The sequence below is a fragment of the Lipotes vexillifer genome, unplaced genomic scaffold (assembly GCF_000442215.2).
Source record: "Lipotes vexillifer unplaced genomic scaffold, Lipotes_vexillifer_v1.1 scaffold890, whole genome shotgun sequence".
In the NCBI taxonomy this organism is placed as follows: domain Eukaryota; kingdom Metazoa; phylum Chordata; class Mammalia; order Artiodactyla; family Lipotidae; genus Lipotes; species Lipotes vexillifer.
In genome coordinates, this window is record NW_006776053.1 from 1,520,519 (window position 1) to 1,540,315 (window position 19,797).

A 19,797-nucleotide genomic window follows, 5' to 3' on the forward strand; every position below is an offset into this window, starting at 1 on the left:
GTAAAAATTAGAAGTCTGACAATATATCACCTTGTCAAGGAAGCAGAGGAACCCACATTCTTATACACTGCTGGTGAATGTTTGTAAATTACTACAACTACCATGGAAAAACTGGGCATTACCTAGTAAAGTTGAAAAGTACAAATCTTTTGACCCCAACTTTTCACATCTCAAATACACCCTAGAGTTAACTCATTCACAGGCAGACAAAAGTTCACAGCAGCCTTGTTTGTAAAAGCAAAAACCAGAAACACCTTAATGCCCCCTGTCAATAGAATGGATAAATGAATTTTAGTAACTTCATACTACACAGTTGAGAAAAGATTAAATTATAGCGGTATGTGTCCATATGAATGTGTCTCAGAATACAATCTTGAGCACAGAAAGGCAGCATTAGAAGAATACCTACAGCACTTCATTTATATAATGTTAACAAGCACGATAAATGAAAGAAGCTACTGTTAGGGATTAAATTATAAAGCAAAGCTAGGAAGTGGAGTAATTTCTAGATAAGCTTACTTAAGAAGGTAAAAAGAATGTGATGGAAGAGTAAAGGGCACACCAGGAATCTCAAAGGTAAACATACTGTTGTTTTTCTTAACCTGTGGGGTAGTAGCTACATGGCAGTTCATTAGCTTGCTACACTATTTACCTTACTTATGTTTCATAAATATTTCATATCTACTCAATATTCACAAGGACAACAAAGAAAAGGACTCTAAACTCATCATCTTTATGAGAAAACTGACCTTCCTTTAGTGCTATCTTAGCCTGATGACTGACAGCATCAGCCACTCAGGTGATTAAGCCAGAAACCCAGAAATCACCCCCAACACCTCCTTTCCTCTTGCTCCTCTCCTGTATTTACCACATTACCAAGTGGGTCCGTCTCCTCACGATTTCTTAAATTTGTCTCCTCCCCTGTCATTTCCACCCCGACTCTTGTCAAAGTCACCGTCTAATGCCTGCACAACTGCAATAGCTTCCTAACTGGAAACCCTTTCAATGTATCCTCTAACAGCCAGAGTAATCCTCTCCCTTACTCTGTGTTACCCTTCCAGCCATCTTCCACTTCCTTGAAGGCGCTACTCTCTTTACTGCCTCAGTTTCTGGGTTTATTGTTCATACTATTTCCTATTTAAAATTCTATGCCATCATTCCTACCCTCACAAGCTTCAGTAGTTCATCTCAGTTCAAGTGTTACTTCCTCAAGGAAAGTGTTCTATGACTCCAACGCTAGATCTAACTTGATGCCCTTACAGGATCTCACAGCATCCTGTGGTTTTCCTTCACAGCAACACATCATAGTTTGTAATTATATATCTATGTGATTATTGATTAATGTCTCACTTCCCCTCTAGACTAAATTCCACAAGGGCAAGGGTGATATCTGTTTTGCTCACCCTAGTATTTCTAACATCCAGCACAGAGCACAGAGCTTGACACATAATAAAACTCAAATTATACTTTTAGAATGAATGAGGGAACTCAGTGGGACCAGAGTCTGGAAAATTACCTTTTCCAATTATGAAATGGATGGATGGTTCTAATATCAAACGGTCCCGTGAATCCCAAAGTTTTGTGTCTGTTATTCTCTCCAACGCCCCCCCCCCCCCACCAAAATGTATTCTTTACCCTTCTGTCTTCTCTGCTTCCTGCTGTCCTACCCATCCTTGAAATTCCAGTTCCTCCAGGAACAGTTCCTTGACTCCTGCACTGGAAATGAACTCTCCCTATGGCATATCCTTTGCATTTGAAAAATCTGTTTCACTTATTTGGGACTTACTGAGTTGTGAACTTTTTTCTTGTCAAACAGGAGGTTTGAGTTCTATCATGAAACAGTAGGCCTCTGAGACAAAACACTATAGGTGTCTAGATCTATTTACTGGGTGCTCCTTGTTGTGAGTCAACAAAGCCCCGTGGAACAAGCATGAGCTTTGGAGTAAGACGGGTTAGAATTCAGCTCTGTCACTTACTATATAACTTTGAACAAGGTATATGACCTCTCTCGGCTTCTATTTAGGTATCTGTAAGTATGCTAATAGCTAGAAGGGGTATACAGACTTCTCTTTTACACAAATCTTACTGTACTGTAATAATACTGTAAGTCTCTGGTGCACTTGAGATTAGTAGTTCTCAGGGGATGAGGGTAGGGTTTTTGGTACTACCTGTTAGGGGGTGTTTTGTCTATATGAGGAGAAGGGCTGGCTTGTCAATGCCTGAAGGATGCTGCTGGCATTCAGAACACAGGGGCCAGGAAAACTAAATGTCCTGCAATGCATGGGACAACCATACAGTACAAATTGTTCTGCTCAAAATGGTAAGGAACACACCACTGAGAAACACTACAGTCAATAATGATATTATTATTGTTCACCCTTATGTTCTCAGAATTTAGCACAGGCCTAGAGTAGAAGGGCAAAAACTGTATGTTAGCCAAACAAAAAAACGAACAGTAATGATATCATTTATGTGCGTTTGAACAAATCGGATTAGAGCCACGTATGTCAAAGGTACAAGCCTAGCCACGTCAACCACCGCTGTTGTGTCTTCTTGTGCTCAAGGTCCATGACATAGTAGTTTTTACAAGTTTGAGTAGATCAAATGGTGTGCTTTGACAGTTCCTGTCAGGACAATACTGACCTCTTCTGTTAAGCAACCCTTGTTCAACTACATGGCCCCTTCCATCTGGATGCAGCCTGGCTACACCAGGAACTAGGGCAATGTGGACTGCACGACAAACAGAACTTTCACCAGCCATCCTGAGGCGAAAATTTCTGACAGATATAGTTTTTACCCCATTCATGAATCCTAGCAACTTGGGACTACTCCTAGTCCTCTACTTACCTTTTGCAAATCAATGGAAAGTTGCTGAATGAAGGCTTGGAGTTCCTGTTCCTTCTGCTCCAGGGCTGTGATCTTATTTTCTGCACCTGTTTTTGAAGCTGTCACATGATCTCTTTATTGAAAGAAAGCAGACAATGAACAAATTTGGATATCCCACCTAAGACACATTCTTCACATGTCAGGGCTGCAAACATTAGCCTTGTGAAGATTATCAGTGGAAAAGACTCCTTCAATCTCTCTGAAGCAGAAGGCCCAAGAGAAAAATTCCACTCAGGTTTAGGCAAGAAATCCTGATCTACCTTTGGCTATTCAATAGCTTAGCAACTCTAAAACATACTAAATTGCTCGGCAGGGTTGGAGTGTCTGAGCCTAGGCAGGTGAAGGGGAATGAGGGTTTGGAGGAGGTAGGGGGGTCCTAAAGCCCTAGGCAGGTAAGGATAAGTCCAGAAGACCTTGCCAGAATTAAGATCAGAAAGTGCTACAGTGAGCAATGGGGAAAGACAGGTTGGCTGTAAGCAGAGCTACACTAACACCGCTACCCATGTGCCCCACAGACCAAGCAAGAACCTCTGCTCTTCCAGCGTTGAGTATTTTCTCTGAAGCTCTTCTATCGTCTGGCTTAAGTCTGCTGACATCTGGTTGGAGATCATCAACTCCTCCTGGGTGCGACTAAGTTCTCTGGTACGTGCTTCCAATTCTTGCTCCATTTTCCCCAAACTTTCTTCTTTTTTTAAAAGCTGATACAAAGATAGAAAGTTTCACTGGACCACTACTAAGAAATACACTTGTAAAAAAATCTGGACAAGGACTTCCCTGATGGTCCAGTGGTTAAGAATCTGCCTTCCAATGCAGGGGATGCAGTTCAATCCCTGGTCAGGGAAGATCCCACAGGCCACGGGGCAACTAAGCCCACATGCCCCAACTACTGAGCCTGCGCATCTCAACTAGAGAGCCTGCGTGCTGTAAACTACAGAGCCCATGCACTCTGGAGCCTGCGCGCCGCAACTACAGAGCCCACGTGCCCTGGAGCCCACGTGCCACAACTAGAGAGAAGCCCGCATGTTGCAGTGAAGAGCCAGCGCGATTTGGAGCCCGCGCACCACAACTAGAGAGAAGCCCACATGTCACAATGAAGATCCTGCGTGCCGCAACTAAGACCCAACGCAGCCAAAAATAATAAAAATAAAATAAATAAATTAAAAATAAAATCTGGGACTTCCCTGGTGGTGCAGTGGTTCAGAATCCGCCTGCCAATGCAGGGGACAAGGGTTCGATCCCTGGTCTGGGAAGATCCCACGTGCTGCGGAGCAACTAAGCCCATGCGCCACAATTACTGAGCCTGCGCTCTAGAGCCCACGAGCCACAACTACTGAAGCCCGCACACCTAGAGCCCATGCTCTGCAACAAGAGAAGCCACCGCAATGAGAAGTCCACGCACCACAATGAAGAGTAGCCCCCGGGCTTCCCTGGTGGCGCAGTGGATGAGAGTCCGCCTGCCGATGCAGGGGACACGGGTTCATGCCCTGGTCCGGGAAGATCCCACATGCCGCGGAGCGGCTGGGCCCCGTGAGCCATGGCCGCTGAGCCTGTGCGTCCGGAGCCTGTGCTCCACAACGGGAGAGGCCACAACAGTGAGAGGCCCGTGTACCGCAAAAAAAAAAAGAGTAGCCCCCGCTCGCCGCAACTAGAGAAAGCCCGCATGTAGCAACGAAGACCCAATGCAGCCAAAAATAAATAAATAAATAATTTAATTAATTATAAAAAATCTGGACCAATAAGGCAAGCTTTCATAACATTTTTGTGAGCTTAGAAGGGGTTTCATATGCCCAGTAGTTTAAAAAGAAAAAGGAAATACATTTCAAACAGAACTTTTCTACTTTAACAAACTGAAAAACATACAAATATGATTAGTATCAAAGACAACTAAGGTATGCTTATCAGCAGTTAGAGAGTGATGACTAGCAAAATCATCTATTCAGGATTTAGCTTCTAAAACAAGAACGCGTACCATGTGCTTTACTTTACTTAGTTCCTGCTGCTGGAACCCCTCTAATTCATCCATTTCATCTCTCCTTTGGAAAAGATTCAAACTCTGGTTCTTCATTTCCTGTAACTGAGCTGTCAGAAACCTTTTATCCTATGCAAAAGAAGATATCAGCTCAGGCAACTAGGACATTAGAAATCCGTATTATACAAGCAGAATTCTTAATAAAGGAAAATCTGAAGACAATTTCTTATCAGTAGCAATAATACATTGATAATGGGAAGCTTTACGGTAATTATTTACAAAATTATCTATAAATTCTTTAAGTTAGAAATAAATATGTTTTAAATGATAGTTGTGAAAAGGGGAACAAGAGCAACAATTACTTAACCCTTGAAAAGTGCTTAAGTTTGATTAGCAATTGCAGATATCCATTTTAATGTCTATCTCAATGACACACTGAACTGGCTGAATAATGTGAATAACTGGAACAAGACTGAATGCTCTTAAAAAATTAGATGCATTTAAGTAGAACTAATTTTGGTTAGTAAGTTCAGATAGCAAGTCAACAAAAATTAGACATGACTGATGTCAGGAGGTTACAATTTACTAAATAATAGCTTCCCGAGATGGATTCTCTTCAGGAAAAACCCTGTTGTCTCAGTTTCCAATTCTTGATTAAAAAGAAATTAAAACGGGGAGGGGAGGGGTGGTGGGACTGGGAGATTGGGATTGACATATATACACTAATATGTACAAAATGGATAACTAATAAGGACCTGCTGTATAAAAAATAAATTAAAAAAAATTTTTTAAAAAGAACTTGCTGTTTAAAAAAATTAAATAAAAAAAAAAAAGAAATTGAAACAGTCTAAAAATAACACTTCCAAAAATCACAGTGGCTTAAAAGACCTACATAGATGCCTCATTACTCTTTCCTGGTCTAAATTATTTCCCAACCTCTCCTGTGGTAGGGCAGGGGGACGGAGAGAAAAGATCTTAGTGAACTGAAGTAGATTCTACTTAGTTCAGTCCTGTATGGATTCCCCCTTTACCATAATTTTAAAAGATGAAAAAATAGTCCAATGAGAATTCAGCTGCTACAATCTTGTTTCTTTCAAGACAAGAAAACTTTAACCTAACCCATACCTTCATATTTAAGAAGACCATAATTAACACCATGTTTAGATATATTTTTTTTAAGCACAAGTTTCTTTGGACCATAGCTTGACTTTTCTGTAATTCTTTCCTTACGTAAATACGTTAAGGCATTCTGATAGCTTGGGTAATCAGATTTCTAAAGAACACACAAAGAAAATCGCTGGTTTAACTTCGTGTTTCATCCCAAGAATGGAGCAATAATAAAACTCATCTGTTTAATAAAATTAACAGTAAATATATGTCACAACTGAATATATCAATCTAAGAAATAATTTTCTGGACTTCCCTGGCAGTCCAGCAGTTAGGACTCTGTGCTCCCAGTGCAGGGGGCACGGGTTCGATCCCTGGTTGGGGAACTAAGATCCTGCATGCCACATGGTGTGGCAAAAAAAAAAAAAATAGAAAAAGAAAAGAAAAGAAAAAATTTTCTACCATAAAGAGTAACTCAATGAGAACAAGGAATGAATTAGGAAGCAGCACATAATGTGGGCTGAGCAAATTGACTATTGATTATTTAAAATTAAAATGTCTTTCTAATTGTAGGTGTGAAATTTCATCTTCCTGTTCATGTCTGGGAGCCAGGAATACATTACATAAGGCACCTACACAGTGTTACACAAGCTATGGTGCTGGAATAATCAATTCTCCTCATCTGTGTCTAGCTAAGAGGTTCTCTTATCTACTCAATGCTGAGCCTTCAGAAATGCCCTCCTTCCCCACTGCATCCTCAAAAATTATTCCTAATGTTACCACTGTGTCAATCAGAGCCCCAGCAAGAAACAGACTCAAAGTAGATATTCTGCAGACAGTCTAATAAAGGGACTTTTCAAAGCTGTGGGTGGGGTAAGAAAACCCAAAAGAGATGATGTGCTAGTAACAGTTGGGCATAAAGGGGCAAAGGGATAAATAGGTTACAAGAAACACAAAAAGAGAGACTCTATCAGAGGGTGAACCAAAGGTCCAGCTGAAGCTGTGACCTTGGGCCATGGGACGCATCCAAACTGAAGGGATCTCACGTGGAGATGGCTGAGGGAATAAACTTCCCGACCACACTCTTCCACACAGAGTTCTTTTTGTGTTCCTCACAGGCACAATTAATTAGAAGCCAGAGGGCAATGGAGCCCTGCTGATGCATTCCCTATCAGCCTTCAGATACACAGAGAAAGGTAGGAGAGGGGGGTGGAGAGTGTATCTGGAGGGGCAAACAAAAGATATCCAGTACATCCACCAAGAAAAAGGAAGACATGAGCTTTCTAAGTCAGTGTCTAGTCACCCAGTGCCCTGCTTCCAAGAGGTGGTATAGCCATCAGTGTACCAGGTACTGAAGAAAGCATTTTCCAAGCCCCAGAGAAGAGGCCAACATTCACAATGAGACAAAAACAAAGATGAACTAACCTTTTCAAGCTGATCCATTTTTTCTGACCATTCCTAAAACAAAACAATAAAAAAGTACAGTTTCCAGGGAAGAGTATCAATAATATCAAGATCTTAAGAAAACAAAATAACCCTCTCCACCCAAAGCAACCAATCAACCAAACAAAACAGCAAATATAAAGAAAGCCAAGAGTCCTAAAAGGAAAAGAAAATGAACTTTATATAAAATTCTAAAGCACATATATAAGCCTGCAAATTTTTACTAAGCAGAGCACCCAAACAAGGCTGTATCTGATGTTCTGATGCAGTTTTCAGCTTATTCCTGAGGGTTTTTCTATGAGTACTATTAATATTTCTTGGGAGTGGGTAGCTGGGACCAGCTGTGTTGGTAATTCCACAACTGCTATATAAAAATTAATTTACTGAAAAACAGGCGGGGGGCAGGGGTTGTCTTCAGCAGCCCCCAATCATTATTTTCCTTCTCATTTTCACTTTACCATTATCTTTTATGCCATCTGATAAAAGTTAAAGGAGAAGGGATTATGCCCCTTATTCACCAACCACAGAAGAGGGGAAAAAATAACCACTGGTACAAAAGGCTATATCCCAACTGCCTACAATCAGAGTCCACCAATTTTAGATTATTTCTTCATTTATATACATTCATATCACAGTTATTCACTAATTATTGGTGAATGATTTTTTTTTCTGGCTAGTAAATGTCTGACATGACTAATACATACTGTAAAACAAGTCAACCAACCACCCCACCTACTGCAGATGAAATAATGTATTTTCTTAAAATGAAATGTAATAAATTGACCCTATCTTAATAAATCAGAATTATCATTACAGTATTTTGATGCTTATCTTAAATTTAAAATGCCATTGAACAAAATATACTTTATAATTATTGTAACAGCCAGTAATAGTATTAGTTTCTTATTGTCATTCATTCAGCATCTTTCAATGGGTGGTTCTACTGAGATTACAGAAGTTCCTCTCAGTCTAGTTGGCTGGGGATGAGGAAACTTGGGACAGAGGTTGTAAGAACTATGTACTCCATGGATGATCACTAGCTTGATAGCATCTTCTCCACTATAAAGGCAAGTGTTTTGGGACTAGGCTTTCAGACAGGCTTTTGGAGGGCAGAGACCTTTTTCCTTATCTTGGGGCTCACCACCAGATTATGAACACACTACTTTCCTCTCCATTTTACAAAGTTATACAGTTTGGAAAATGATACTCTCACATTATGGACACATTTCATGATTATAACTGTAAAGTTCCTTAATAATTTCCCACCCTAAGGCCAAATGAAATCTCAAAGAACTTATATAGCATTCCTTTTCCCCTGGGTTGTAAATATCTTCTACCAGGTTTATGGCATGATTTTTGAAATCATGTCACTAAGTGAAATCTTTCCACCAGCCTTGGGCAGTGCCACATATAAAATACCTGGTCCTTTCTGGCTAATGCCAAAGCCAGTCCTTCTGCCATTTTGGCTCTGTTGGCTTGGAATGTCTCATTCTGCTCTTGAAATTTCCGCATGGAAGCTGTTAACAAAGAGGCTCTATTTGAGATATGGAGATATTTCAGAAACAGCATGTCAAATAGCCCATGTGATTACTTTACAACTGTCACCTAACAAAAAAGGCCAAGGTCACAGAGTGGATTATGAGACTTGGAAAAACCTGATCCATCTTGACTTTCCCAGAATCTTTTGCCCTTAGTAATAGACCACAGTTTTGTTTTAGCTTGTTTCCAATTGTTCTTGGTTTTTTGTTATAGTCAAGTATATACATTTAGGAAGATGCCAAAGGGTAACTTTTTAAATGATACAGTGATAGAACACTGAGTTAGGTAGGTTGCCAGAAAACACCAATGCTATTGCTAAGTGATGGCTACTACTACTTTATCAGAATTAAAACAAAAAGTCAAAACAAAGCAAAACAAAAAACCATTTCTTCCACTTTATTTTCCTTAAAAAAATTTTTTTAGTATATATCAACAAAAAATAACTTTCTACTTCTGTTAGCATCTTTCTTGGATTGAACCCAAAGGAGAACATATGATTTAGGGTAAACTAAACAAAATGTATGTTCTATTGTTAGAGGAGTGATGACTGATAGAGATTTTCCCCAGTTATTGAACAAAGCAGCAATGAAGCTATGGCTAGAACCAAAGTTTCTAAGTGTAGGCCCAAGGACCAGGCACTTGATTTTACTAAAAACTAAGGGCAGCCAATAAACCAGTCAACTGGATGAGATACATAATAACCTTCTCCTAAGAACCATGCCCATAAAGCAACATAAGGATGAATTGTATGCTTATAACTATCAGATAAATGTTATATCAACTTGATTAAGAAGTACACTACTTATAAAATAAAGATCTGGGCTACGATGAAGGACAAACTTAACCATACGCTATTGTTTCATTTCAAAAAACTAAACCCTGGAAAGATTGAAAAAAGCAGGAAAAAAAATACGTACAATCCTGGTGTTTTTCTAATGCAATTTCAAGCTTCTCTTTTATCTTCTGCAAGTTTCGGACCTGTTCAGCATAGTCTTGGGTGAGGAGGGTGACGCACATACCAGGAATGGACAAACATCAGGAAAGGAAGTTAATTAAACAAAAAAAAATGAATGAAAATGATGATTTTCTCAACCTGAAAACCATTCCTGTTAAGGAAAGCTGGGCACACAGCCTCCCATTAACAATGAACAACACAGGCAAACAGGTATAGTACAAACTACCCACAGTGTAAATGGTGAATACAAACAGGCAGACTTGTTTAGCCTTGAGAGAGAACAAGAACTGGGCCTGGGCTGGTCATCAGAAATGCCCCGCCATGAAAACCACTATTATCTCATTACTTAATTTCAAATCTCAGTTTCACCTTCCTTTCCAGTCTTAGCAGTAGGATAGATCAAAGGGAATTCACTGAACAGCTCACTTTGAGTCCATACAACTGAGTGACAGTGGTTAGGGCAATAGCAAACATCTTACCACAGTACTGCCTTTGCAATAAAAGTACTTAATTCTCTAGAAAAGTCAGCTTCTTTTCTACACAGAACTGAGCTGCCTATGACATATTAAAGGTGAAAGTCAGAATTAATTACCTTGGTAGCCAAAGAAGATAGTATGGTATAGTGGAAAAGTAGACAGGCTTTAGTTCAAATCCCAACTCTGTCAGTCCTTAGCTGAGAGACCTTAAGCAAATTATTGATCCTAAGTATTAGTTTCTTCATTTATGAAATGATGATATTAATTTATCTACCTAAAAGGATGTATTAGATAATAAACTAAATGTTCTATATGCCTTAATTATAAAACAAACTAAGTGCTTTAAGCACGTTGCACACAATGCTCAATAAAGGGTAGCTGATACTGTGGTTGTTGTTATTATTCATACTGAGCCTGTAGGTAAATACCCAGGACATAAGTGGGCTTAATAAATGTTAGTCCTCTTCCCTGTCCCTCCTCTAACACCAGTCAAGCCCAAACTATTTAGGGAAGATCCATATTACCTTAGAGCTTTCTCCCCAACACTGAACAAATATAAAGTTACTTCACCTCTGTTACTGGTATTACTTACAGGTAGGGGTAACAGGATAATAACAATTGAGTTTAAAGCAGACTGTAGTGGTTTGGATCCCAGCTCTACCACCTACTACCTCTGTGACCTTATGTCACTAAGTCCTGTTAGGCTAGAGTGAGAACAAAATGAGATTATGGACTATCTAGGAGCTGTGAGTTATACTATGTACCTTTGATAACTACACAAACACAAATATTTCAAATACAACTTGGTGAATTTTGTAGTCTGTTGCTTTCATTACAGTAAAATGGGCATAAGGCCAAAGGACAAAAACAAACACAGAAGTCATTTACCACTTCACAGGCTGAAGCTTTCAAAATGTATCTACTGGCAGAAACCAAAATAAGAACTCACAACTCTATCACAAATATGCCCTGCTCAGGCAAAGAATATAATAGGAGTTGTGTAAATCGTAAACTGCACATAAAAGACATAATGAGAGTTATAGCTTCTATACAGGTGCTGAAGTTAGAAATACCATTGAAAAGTAGCCCAAAGACCCAGAAAGACATTACACAGGTGATATGTATCTGTAGCAAGTGGCAATGTAGCACCAAACCCTGTCTGGTGCTGAAGAATCCAACATCTGTTGGCCATTCCCTAAAAATGCTATCTCCTAACCCTCTCCACCTGAAAGCAAGCTAGGCTAATGAATGAAAGATAGTTAAATCTACATATACTTTTAATACCTTTTATATCCACAGCTAGAAATCTCAGGAGCAGAAAAACATAAGTTTTTTTTTTTTTAACTTTAAAACTCAGTTTTGAATTTACACTATTCAGTACACTAACAAAAGAAGGGATTAAAGGGGGTACAAGTTGCTCCTTTTTGACTGAGAATATCAAAATATGTCAAAATAACTGTAAGGTTATGCTGTTTGGCTTTTTTATAGGCAAAGAGGGTCAGGCAAGGCAAGTTTCCTTTGTTTGCTTCTTATGAGTTCTTAGACATACCAGAAAGCCTGGCCTCTAATTTCCGTATCTGTTCATTCCTTCTCAAAAGCTGGGATGAAAGATCTTCTCTGGAGCTGCTTCCATCAGATGCCTGTTGAGACAGGTATAAGAGGTTGTATTCATACCTGGATTTTTAGCAGCATGAGACCACAATATTCAATCAGAAAGCAACAACTCTTATTTTAGGTTTGGTTACACTTTAAGTGATAACTGAAAAGTTTCTCTAACTATAAAGTAGAAGCAACACTACCTCCATCTATAATGTGAGGAGATACAAGATGCAAAACAGATAAACTGTGTGTATGTGTGTGTGTGTGTGCATGCGCGCACACACACTACTGGAATACACAGTGGTAAACAAATCCATTATGATCATATTACACCAAGTACATAATACAAAAAAATATATTTTCAGATAAAAAAGTAAATCACTTTATTTTTCCAAAGGTAAAATCCTGAGGTAAAGGGAAGAAGGTTCTGTAGCAAGGGATCAAAGAAAGGCTGGCTGGTCTGTGATGAAGAACCTATCACTGACATTGATAAAGTTTCAGTATCTTCATCTATAAAACAAAGGGGTATCAATCCATAGCTCTAAAATGCATCAAAAACTTGAGCAGATAATATACATTCAGTAAATCACTGTATTAATGAGACATCAAATTTTCCCAATAATTTAGATTATCTTAAAACATGTGCACTACTTACTACTGCTAATAAATAAATCACTTTATCTTTCTACTTTTGATTATAAAATTTTAAAAATACAGAAGAGTAAGGAGGGTGGTTTAATGAACACTCTCTACTTTAACAACTGCTGATTTTTCCCATATTTGCTTCATCAATTTTTATTCTACTATAGTACTTCAAATAGCAGACACTGACATTTCATCCTAAATATGTTGATAAACATTTCTAAAATATACGGACATTTTCCTTTATAGCCACAATACCATTATTATACCTAACAAAATTAAAAATTATAGTATCTAATATCCAGTCTTCAGTCTTCCCCATTTACTGCCAAAATGTATTTAAAGGTGGTTGAACAACTCATTTTAAATATTCATTTACCCACTGAGCCACTTACTTGCCCATTATGGAGGGTATAGTTAAAAGGGAGTCTCAGGAGGCAGAAGGCCCAGGTTAAAGTCCCATCTTCACCACTTACAAACTACAAGAACTTGGACCAATTACTTAACTTCTCTGTGCACTGGTTTCGTCACATGTAAAATGTAACAAACATAATCTACGTCACAAAACTGTGATGAGGATTAAATAAATCAATACTTGTCAGGTCTTGAAAACACAGCCTGGCACGTAATTAACTTTAATACGTGTCATCTGTTAGTAGTACAAGTTATGATTATTACTGTCAGTGAGACATCTATTCTTAGCACTGTGCTAAGCACTGGGAACAGTGGTGAAACGGAGTCCCAATCTAAAACAGCAGCAGCTGCAGCAACTACGAATTACGAAGTGCTCATTAAGAGCCAGGCACTAAACTAAGTGTTTTATATACTATGCAGAAAACAGTTAACATCCCAGGCCTGAGACTGCTATCCTTGGCAAGCCCTGCTTGTAAGGCGAGCCCTTGGCTGGCCTGTGGGAACTTAGATTTTACAAGGGTTCTCACCATTCCTGATAAGAATGACTCACTTTACCTAAACTAATTGTGCCAAAAATATGGTTTATGCTGAACACCTGTTTTCGTTCTGGGAGTCTGGAATTTTGGTAAATGCTAGGCAGAGGGTGCCTATATGACTAGCCTCCAGTAAAATTCCTGGGCACTGAGTCTCTAATAAGCTTCCTTGATAGACAACATTTTATCCTGTGTTGTCACAATTCCTTGCTGAGGGAAATAAGTGTGCCCTATGCAACTCCACTGGGAGAGGACTCTTGGAAGCCTGTGCCTGGTTTCCTCCAGACTTTGTTCATGCACCTTTTCCCTTTGCTAATTTTGCCTTGTAGTAAATGTTTTCACTGTGATAAATGATAGCAGTGAGTAAAACTATATGCTGAGTCCTGTGAGTTCTTCTAATGAATAATCGAACCTAGGGGAGAACCTTGCCTGGCCACCCTGCCCCAACACACATACTTTAATAAAGACAGGTATAGTTCCTATCTCCATTTTATAGATGTGGAAATCAAGGCACAGAAAAGTGACAAAAAATTTGCCCAAGGTCACACAATAACGATGAAAGAGGAATCAAATCCAGGTCTACCTCCATAACCTGGCCTGAGTTCCTAACTGTTACTCTACTGCCTCTCACGAAGCTCCCAGTTTAGTGGGAGAGCCAAACAAGCAAATCATCAACAATGCAGTGTAACAGGTGATATTACAGAGGATATAGGAGACAAGGGACCAAATTCAGCCAGTAGGGATAAAGAGTAGAGGGGGTGAGATGGGCAGGTCGGGTCAAGGGGGCTTCCTGGAAGTAACATGTGAGCCAAGTCTTGAACGATGCACACAAGTATGTCAGAGGAATTCAGAAGTGAGAGGAGGACATAGGAGAAATTCCAGAGAGAGGAGACAGAATATGCAAACATTTGTAGGTATGATGGAAAGTTGTCCATTCCATAAAGTACATTAAGTTCAATGTACAATGGCTGGAGCACAGGGTATAGGAAAGTAGAATGAGATAACGGTAGGATGGGTTAGCTGTGACAAGACCACAGAGGTTTACCATTATACTATAATAATGACTTTGCACTTCATCCTGCAGATGATGGGGAAGCCACTGAGGCGTTTTAAGCATTGGACAGACATGAACAGGTCCACTCTGGGGAGTTATCGGAGCCAGGGGGCCCAGATAGGCTACCACATTTGTCCACGAAAGAAAGACAGCCTGAAATAAAATGGAAGTAAAATGTACTACTAGTAAATGGAGTACAAAGGGTAAGTTTGAGTCAGGAGATGGAAGCCAAAATACCTGCTGACTAATTGGACACCAAGAAGTGAAGAAGCGAAGAGTCTAAAATGTCTCCAAGGTTTCTTGCTGGTGACATGGGGGATGAAGGTGCACATGTGGAAATGGAGTTAATGAATTCAGTTTTGTTCATGTTAGAATTTGAGATACCAGAGGAAAGGCACCTGGTTGGAGAAATATATGCAATGGGATATAAAGGTCTGGAGATAGGGAGTGGAGATCAGAATGTATACATAAATAAGTTCAAACAGATAACTTTAGAAGTCACACAGCAAAGTACTTCCTGAATTCAGGCCAATCTCCATATCTGGAATACATTCAAGATGAGAGACTTCATTTAGCAAGTCAGCGTGAAGGCAAAGCAAGTACTTCTGCCACAGAACTCAGCATTAAAACTATGTCCTTCAGCCTGGTGATCAAACGTGCATTTATATTTCCTGTTAAATACAGGAGCCAATGATAATTTAGATCTGGTCATCTATTGTTCCACCCCAATAACCTAATAGCTTCTGCCACGTAATCTGACCTGAACAGATAGTATAAGAAAGGAGGACTCATCTGACCATGGAAACAACTCAAGTATCTATCACTAGTAGAAGACAGAGACAAATTGTGGCCTTTTCAAATGCTGGAATTTTTTTTTTTTTTTTTCTTGCGTTATGCGGGCCTCTCACTGTTGTGGCCTCTCCCATTTGCGGAGCACAGGCTCCGGACGCGCAGGCTCAGCGGCCATGGCTCACGGGCCCAGCCGCTCCACGGCATGTGGGATCTTCCCGAAACGGGGCACGAACCCGCGTCTCCTGCATCGGCAGGCGGACTCTCAAGCACTGCGCCACCAGGGAAGCCCCAAATGCTGGAATTTTATACAGCAGTAAAAATAAACGAATCACCTATAGTGTACCATTTTTATAAAGTTTGAAAACAAGCAACATTAAACAACAGATTGTTTATGAATATATATGTATCTGGTAGGATATTTTAAAAAGCAAAGGATTGATATACACAAACTTTTGGACAGGTTACCTGAAGGGACGGAAAGGGAAGGTAACCAAGAAGGAGCAACCAAGAAGGAGCAAACAAGTATTGGCTTTGACGGTACCAATAATGTTCTAGTTCTCTGTAATAGGTGACAGATTTAACAAGCATTCATTTTATTTTTATGCCTTATACTTTACACTTACATTACATACATTCTTTTACATATATCAAGCATTATAAATAACTTCTTTTAAGTTATCTAACTTTAAGAGGATCCTGTCATATGCCACCAACCTGATTTTAATCCTAAGGCATGACACTTACCTAACACAGCAGCATCCTCAAATCCTTCCAGCTACAAAGGTATTTTACAAATAAGGGACACAATGCAGCCATCAATGCAATCTTTTCATCAATTTTCCCACTAAAATAGTGCTAATTCCCTGGCTAATTCCACACCAAACTCACAGACCTCGCTAAGCAACAATGACTTAGAGTGTATATATGTGCAGACATAACAAGCCAAAGTATTTTGAGAAACGAAATGTAAAAGAAGATGCACAAGGTATATAGATGGAAAAAGAGTACAAGAGGACAATGTAGAGAATATGCAAAGGGACCCATGAAAAATAAGAAAAAAAATAGAAAAGCACCTCAGAGCAAGAAGAATCAGATATAAACTACAAATAATCTTGCAATTTTAAAAGCAAATACTTATTGGAGGGACTTCCCTGGTGGTCCAGTGGCTAAAGACTACATGCTCCCAATGCAGGGGGCCCAGGTTCGATCCCTGGTCAGAGAACTAGATCCCACATGCTGCAACTGAGAGCTCACATGCTGCAACTCAAGATCCCGCATGCTGCAACTAAAGATCCTGCATGCCGAAACAAAGATCCCGAGGCCATAACTAAGACCCAGAGCGGCCAAATAAATACATAAATATCTAAATATATATATATATATATATATATATATATAAAACGGCTATTACAAAATAATAATAAAAAAAGAAAATATTTATTGCAAAGATTCCCTGAAATATTATTTTAAAAATACAATGAGGCTGTACCAAACATTAAAAACTAGAGAAGATACTTACAAAGTCATCTCCTGAGTCAGCTCCCATGGAGGCAACCGATTCCTTGCTCACTGATCGTGGGATCCTAGTAGCACCTCCTGGCCTCTGAGCGACAGCAGTCTCTTCTGCAATTTTTTTCTTTAGTTTTGCAAACATTTTGCTGTGTGGCTATCCTGCACTGATGGCCAGGTCTTGAACCCCCAACAGTCGTTAGGCCAGTAACCAGGAATTCCAAGACAGGTGCCTAAAAAGTTCCAGATATCCAAACTAACTGCATTCCCACTGAAATGTGGGCCAAAGCCTTGTGGCAATAGCGTATCTATAAATCAGATGAAAGAGCGCTCTAAGTTAAACACCAGAGAAATTTCACATCTGGGTTGTTTTGTTAAGCTTCAGGTTTCAAGATTAAGTTTCATAAGTTTACATGCACACTTACTAGAACACAATTACTAAACATTTGAAAAGCACTCAGGTGCTACAGATGCATGTACAGATAAGGAAATCCAGTCTCAAGGAGGTGAAGTAATCTGCCAAAGATTGTGTGGCTAAACGCAGTGCTGGCATTTGAACCCAGGACCCTGACTCACAAGTCCTTACTCTTTTTTTTTTTTAATTACACCACATTGGCTGTGGCATGTAACACATCAAGTAAAATTTCCCACGGCAAACATTAACATAATGCTTCTGAATCCTTCCCCCAATAATATTAAGTTCAACTACAGTTTAGACAAAAACATGTAACTCAATACAGGGAGAAGGTATAATGTTCTAATGTTCCAAGATGGTTTGGAATCAGCTGTTCACTAGAAAATGTTGACAACTTTTTTCCTAAAACAACAGGCAAGCCAGCCAACTGTATTGTATACATATCAGATATCCTTAAATGTTTCCTGGAAATGCTGTGCGGTTCTCTTTTTTAAGAGTGACTAAAATTACCTCAAGTCAATTTCTTTTTTCACAATGTTTTACATGATATTCAAACATCTTTCCCTCCTAACGTGCATGAAACATTTACATTATGGGTCCAAACTTAACTTTTGATATTTTTCGGAGGATAACTAAGCTCCACTCTAAGATGTACAAATGACTTCTTACCACTTCAGAGCATCCATTTAAGTCTGTACAATTCTTCAAAAGTTTTACCTTCAATGTCTGTAAACCACCTACTCACCTGGCTTATCTACTAGATTTAAAACAGCTTGGAGGTCAAAGCTTTCTGTCCTGTATGAAGACAAAAATAAAATGCATTGAATATTTACTCTCAAGTGTAAGGCCAAAATGTTGCGGGGTCGGGCCGGGGGTGTGGAAGAGGAGGGAGGAAGGACTAAGGTGAGGGGGAGAGAAAGTCTGTGCTACCACAATCCTCTGAGGTCTCCCCTCCCTCACCCTGGTCTTTGCATCTGTGATTTGCCTAAGAGCTTCACTTAAAGGCACAAAGAACAGAATCTCTCATTGTAGTAAGTGGCTAAACTCACTTCGCCTTGGGAGGAGCAGTGAGCAAAAGAACTTTAACGAGATTAAGGTTTCCCGGGGCCAGTATTTATTTCAGTTGATTCTGACAGTCACACTGTTTACCCGGCCAGACCCTAGAGCCTTGACTCCCACTAAGAAAGTCGCTGAGAAAAAGGATGGCTAAGTTGGGTAAAAGACAGCTTTCTAATGCCCGGGGGCCAGCCACCTGCCACGGCCGTTTGGATCCCACTCAGTCTCCTTCCAGACCCGCCCGTGCGTGGACTGTCAAAGAAGGGAAGGACCAATGTGTCTCCCATTTGACAGCAGAGAAACCGAGACCCAGAGAGGAAGAGTGACTGGTCCAAAGTCGCGCAGGGGGGGAAATTCCGGAACCCCAGGCTTCAGGTTCCCAGGCCGGGGAGCCCGCCTCTGCCCCCACCCTCGTCCTTTCTGCACCCCGGTACTGCCCTCCGCCTTGGGTCTTGGGCAACCCAGTCGGGGCCTCTTTGGGCGCACTCCGAGACCACCGGGAGAAAGAGGGGCCTGCTCGTGTCTCCGGTCCCCGCCCGCGCACCTGCCGCTCTCTGGGCAGCCGGCAGAGCCCCGCCTCCGGGGCCTCTCGTGAGCGCCGGCCCGCGTCACCAGCCCCCACAGCCGGCCTGCGGGCTGAGAAGCAACCCGGAACCGCACTTCCACCTGCGCGCCGGAAGTGGCTGCGCGCGGGGCCGTCCCACCGTGCGCATGCGCCTGAGCGCCGTCTCCCCGGCGGCCGGCGCGAGTTTCGGGGTGGCGGTTGGGCTGGAACCGCTGGAGGGCGCGGGGCTGGGCGCTCCCTGAAGCCGGCCCGCCACGTCAGCAGGCGGCCAAACCCTCGTAGGAGGGCTGGATGGCTGAAGCACTTCTTTCTTTTTTTTTTTTTTTTAAAGGGGGGGGTGCGGAGCGGGGGAAGTGGTAGGAACCTGGTGCAAAGGGGAAAGAACTGATTGCTGCGGTGGTGCCAGCCTGCGGCGTGGAAACCTCAGGCCGTAGCTGCGCTGGCCCAATCCAGACTTTTCACTCCTCTCCCTGCATCCCACTCTGCACCCTACACGGCCGCCTTGTCCCTGCAAGCCCCTGCCGCCTTCCTCACGCAGGAACCTATGGCTCCACACGTTAGTACTTGGGACTCGCGCTTCATAATGGGTGTTTTCAGTTTTGTGCCTGTGACCCACTTGTAGGACACGTAATGTGTCATTGAAAGAAGAGTTTCCGGAATCATACCCTTATTATATAGTGCAGTCTGATATATTGCATTTCATTAGAAACACACGCTAGCGGCAGCCCACCACATTCATCTCACTAGCCACTAATGGGCCTCCAACTTCCGACAGATGAAGAAAGTCCAGAGTGGTAAAACTGCCTTGTACAAAGTTTGTACCAGTACAAACTGGTAGGCTAC

The 19,797-nt window shown here is 40.9% G+C and overlaps 1 protein-coding gene across 1 annotated transcript in view; it reads right to left on the reverse strand.

The window, feature by feature from the left end:
• GOLGA1 (golgin A1) overlaps positions 1–19,026 on the reverse strand; it is a 50,498-nt gene extending 31,472 nt beyond the window's left edge. The window contains exons 1-10 of the mRNA XM_007450254.1: positions 18,934–19,026; positions 18,079–18,128; positions 16,929–17,226; positions 11,925–12,015; positions 9,862–9,936; positions 8,825–8,922; positions 7,388–7,420; positions 4,856–4,984; positions 3,415–3,584; positions 2,848–2,959 (exon numbers count right to left, since the gene is read on the reverse strand). Coding sequence (XP_007450316.1) covers positions 2,848–2,959; positions 3,415–3,584; positions 4,856–4,984; positions 7,388–7,420; positions 8,825–8,922; positions 9,862–9,936; positions 11,925–12,015; positions 16,929–17,063 — 843 coding nt within the window. The 5' untranslated portion in view covers positions 17,064–17,226; positions 18,079–18,128; positions 18,934–19,026. The remainder of the gene's footprint in view (positions 1–2,847; positions 2,960–3,414; positions 3,585–4,855; positions 4,985–7,387; positions 7,421–8,824; positions 8,923–9,861; positions 9,937–11,924; positions 12,016–16,928; positions 17,227–18,078; positions 18,129–18,933) is intronic.
• Between the last annotated feature and the right edge of the window lie 771 nt (positions 19,027–19,797).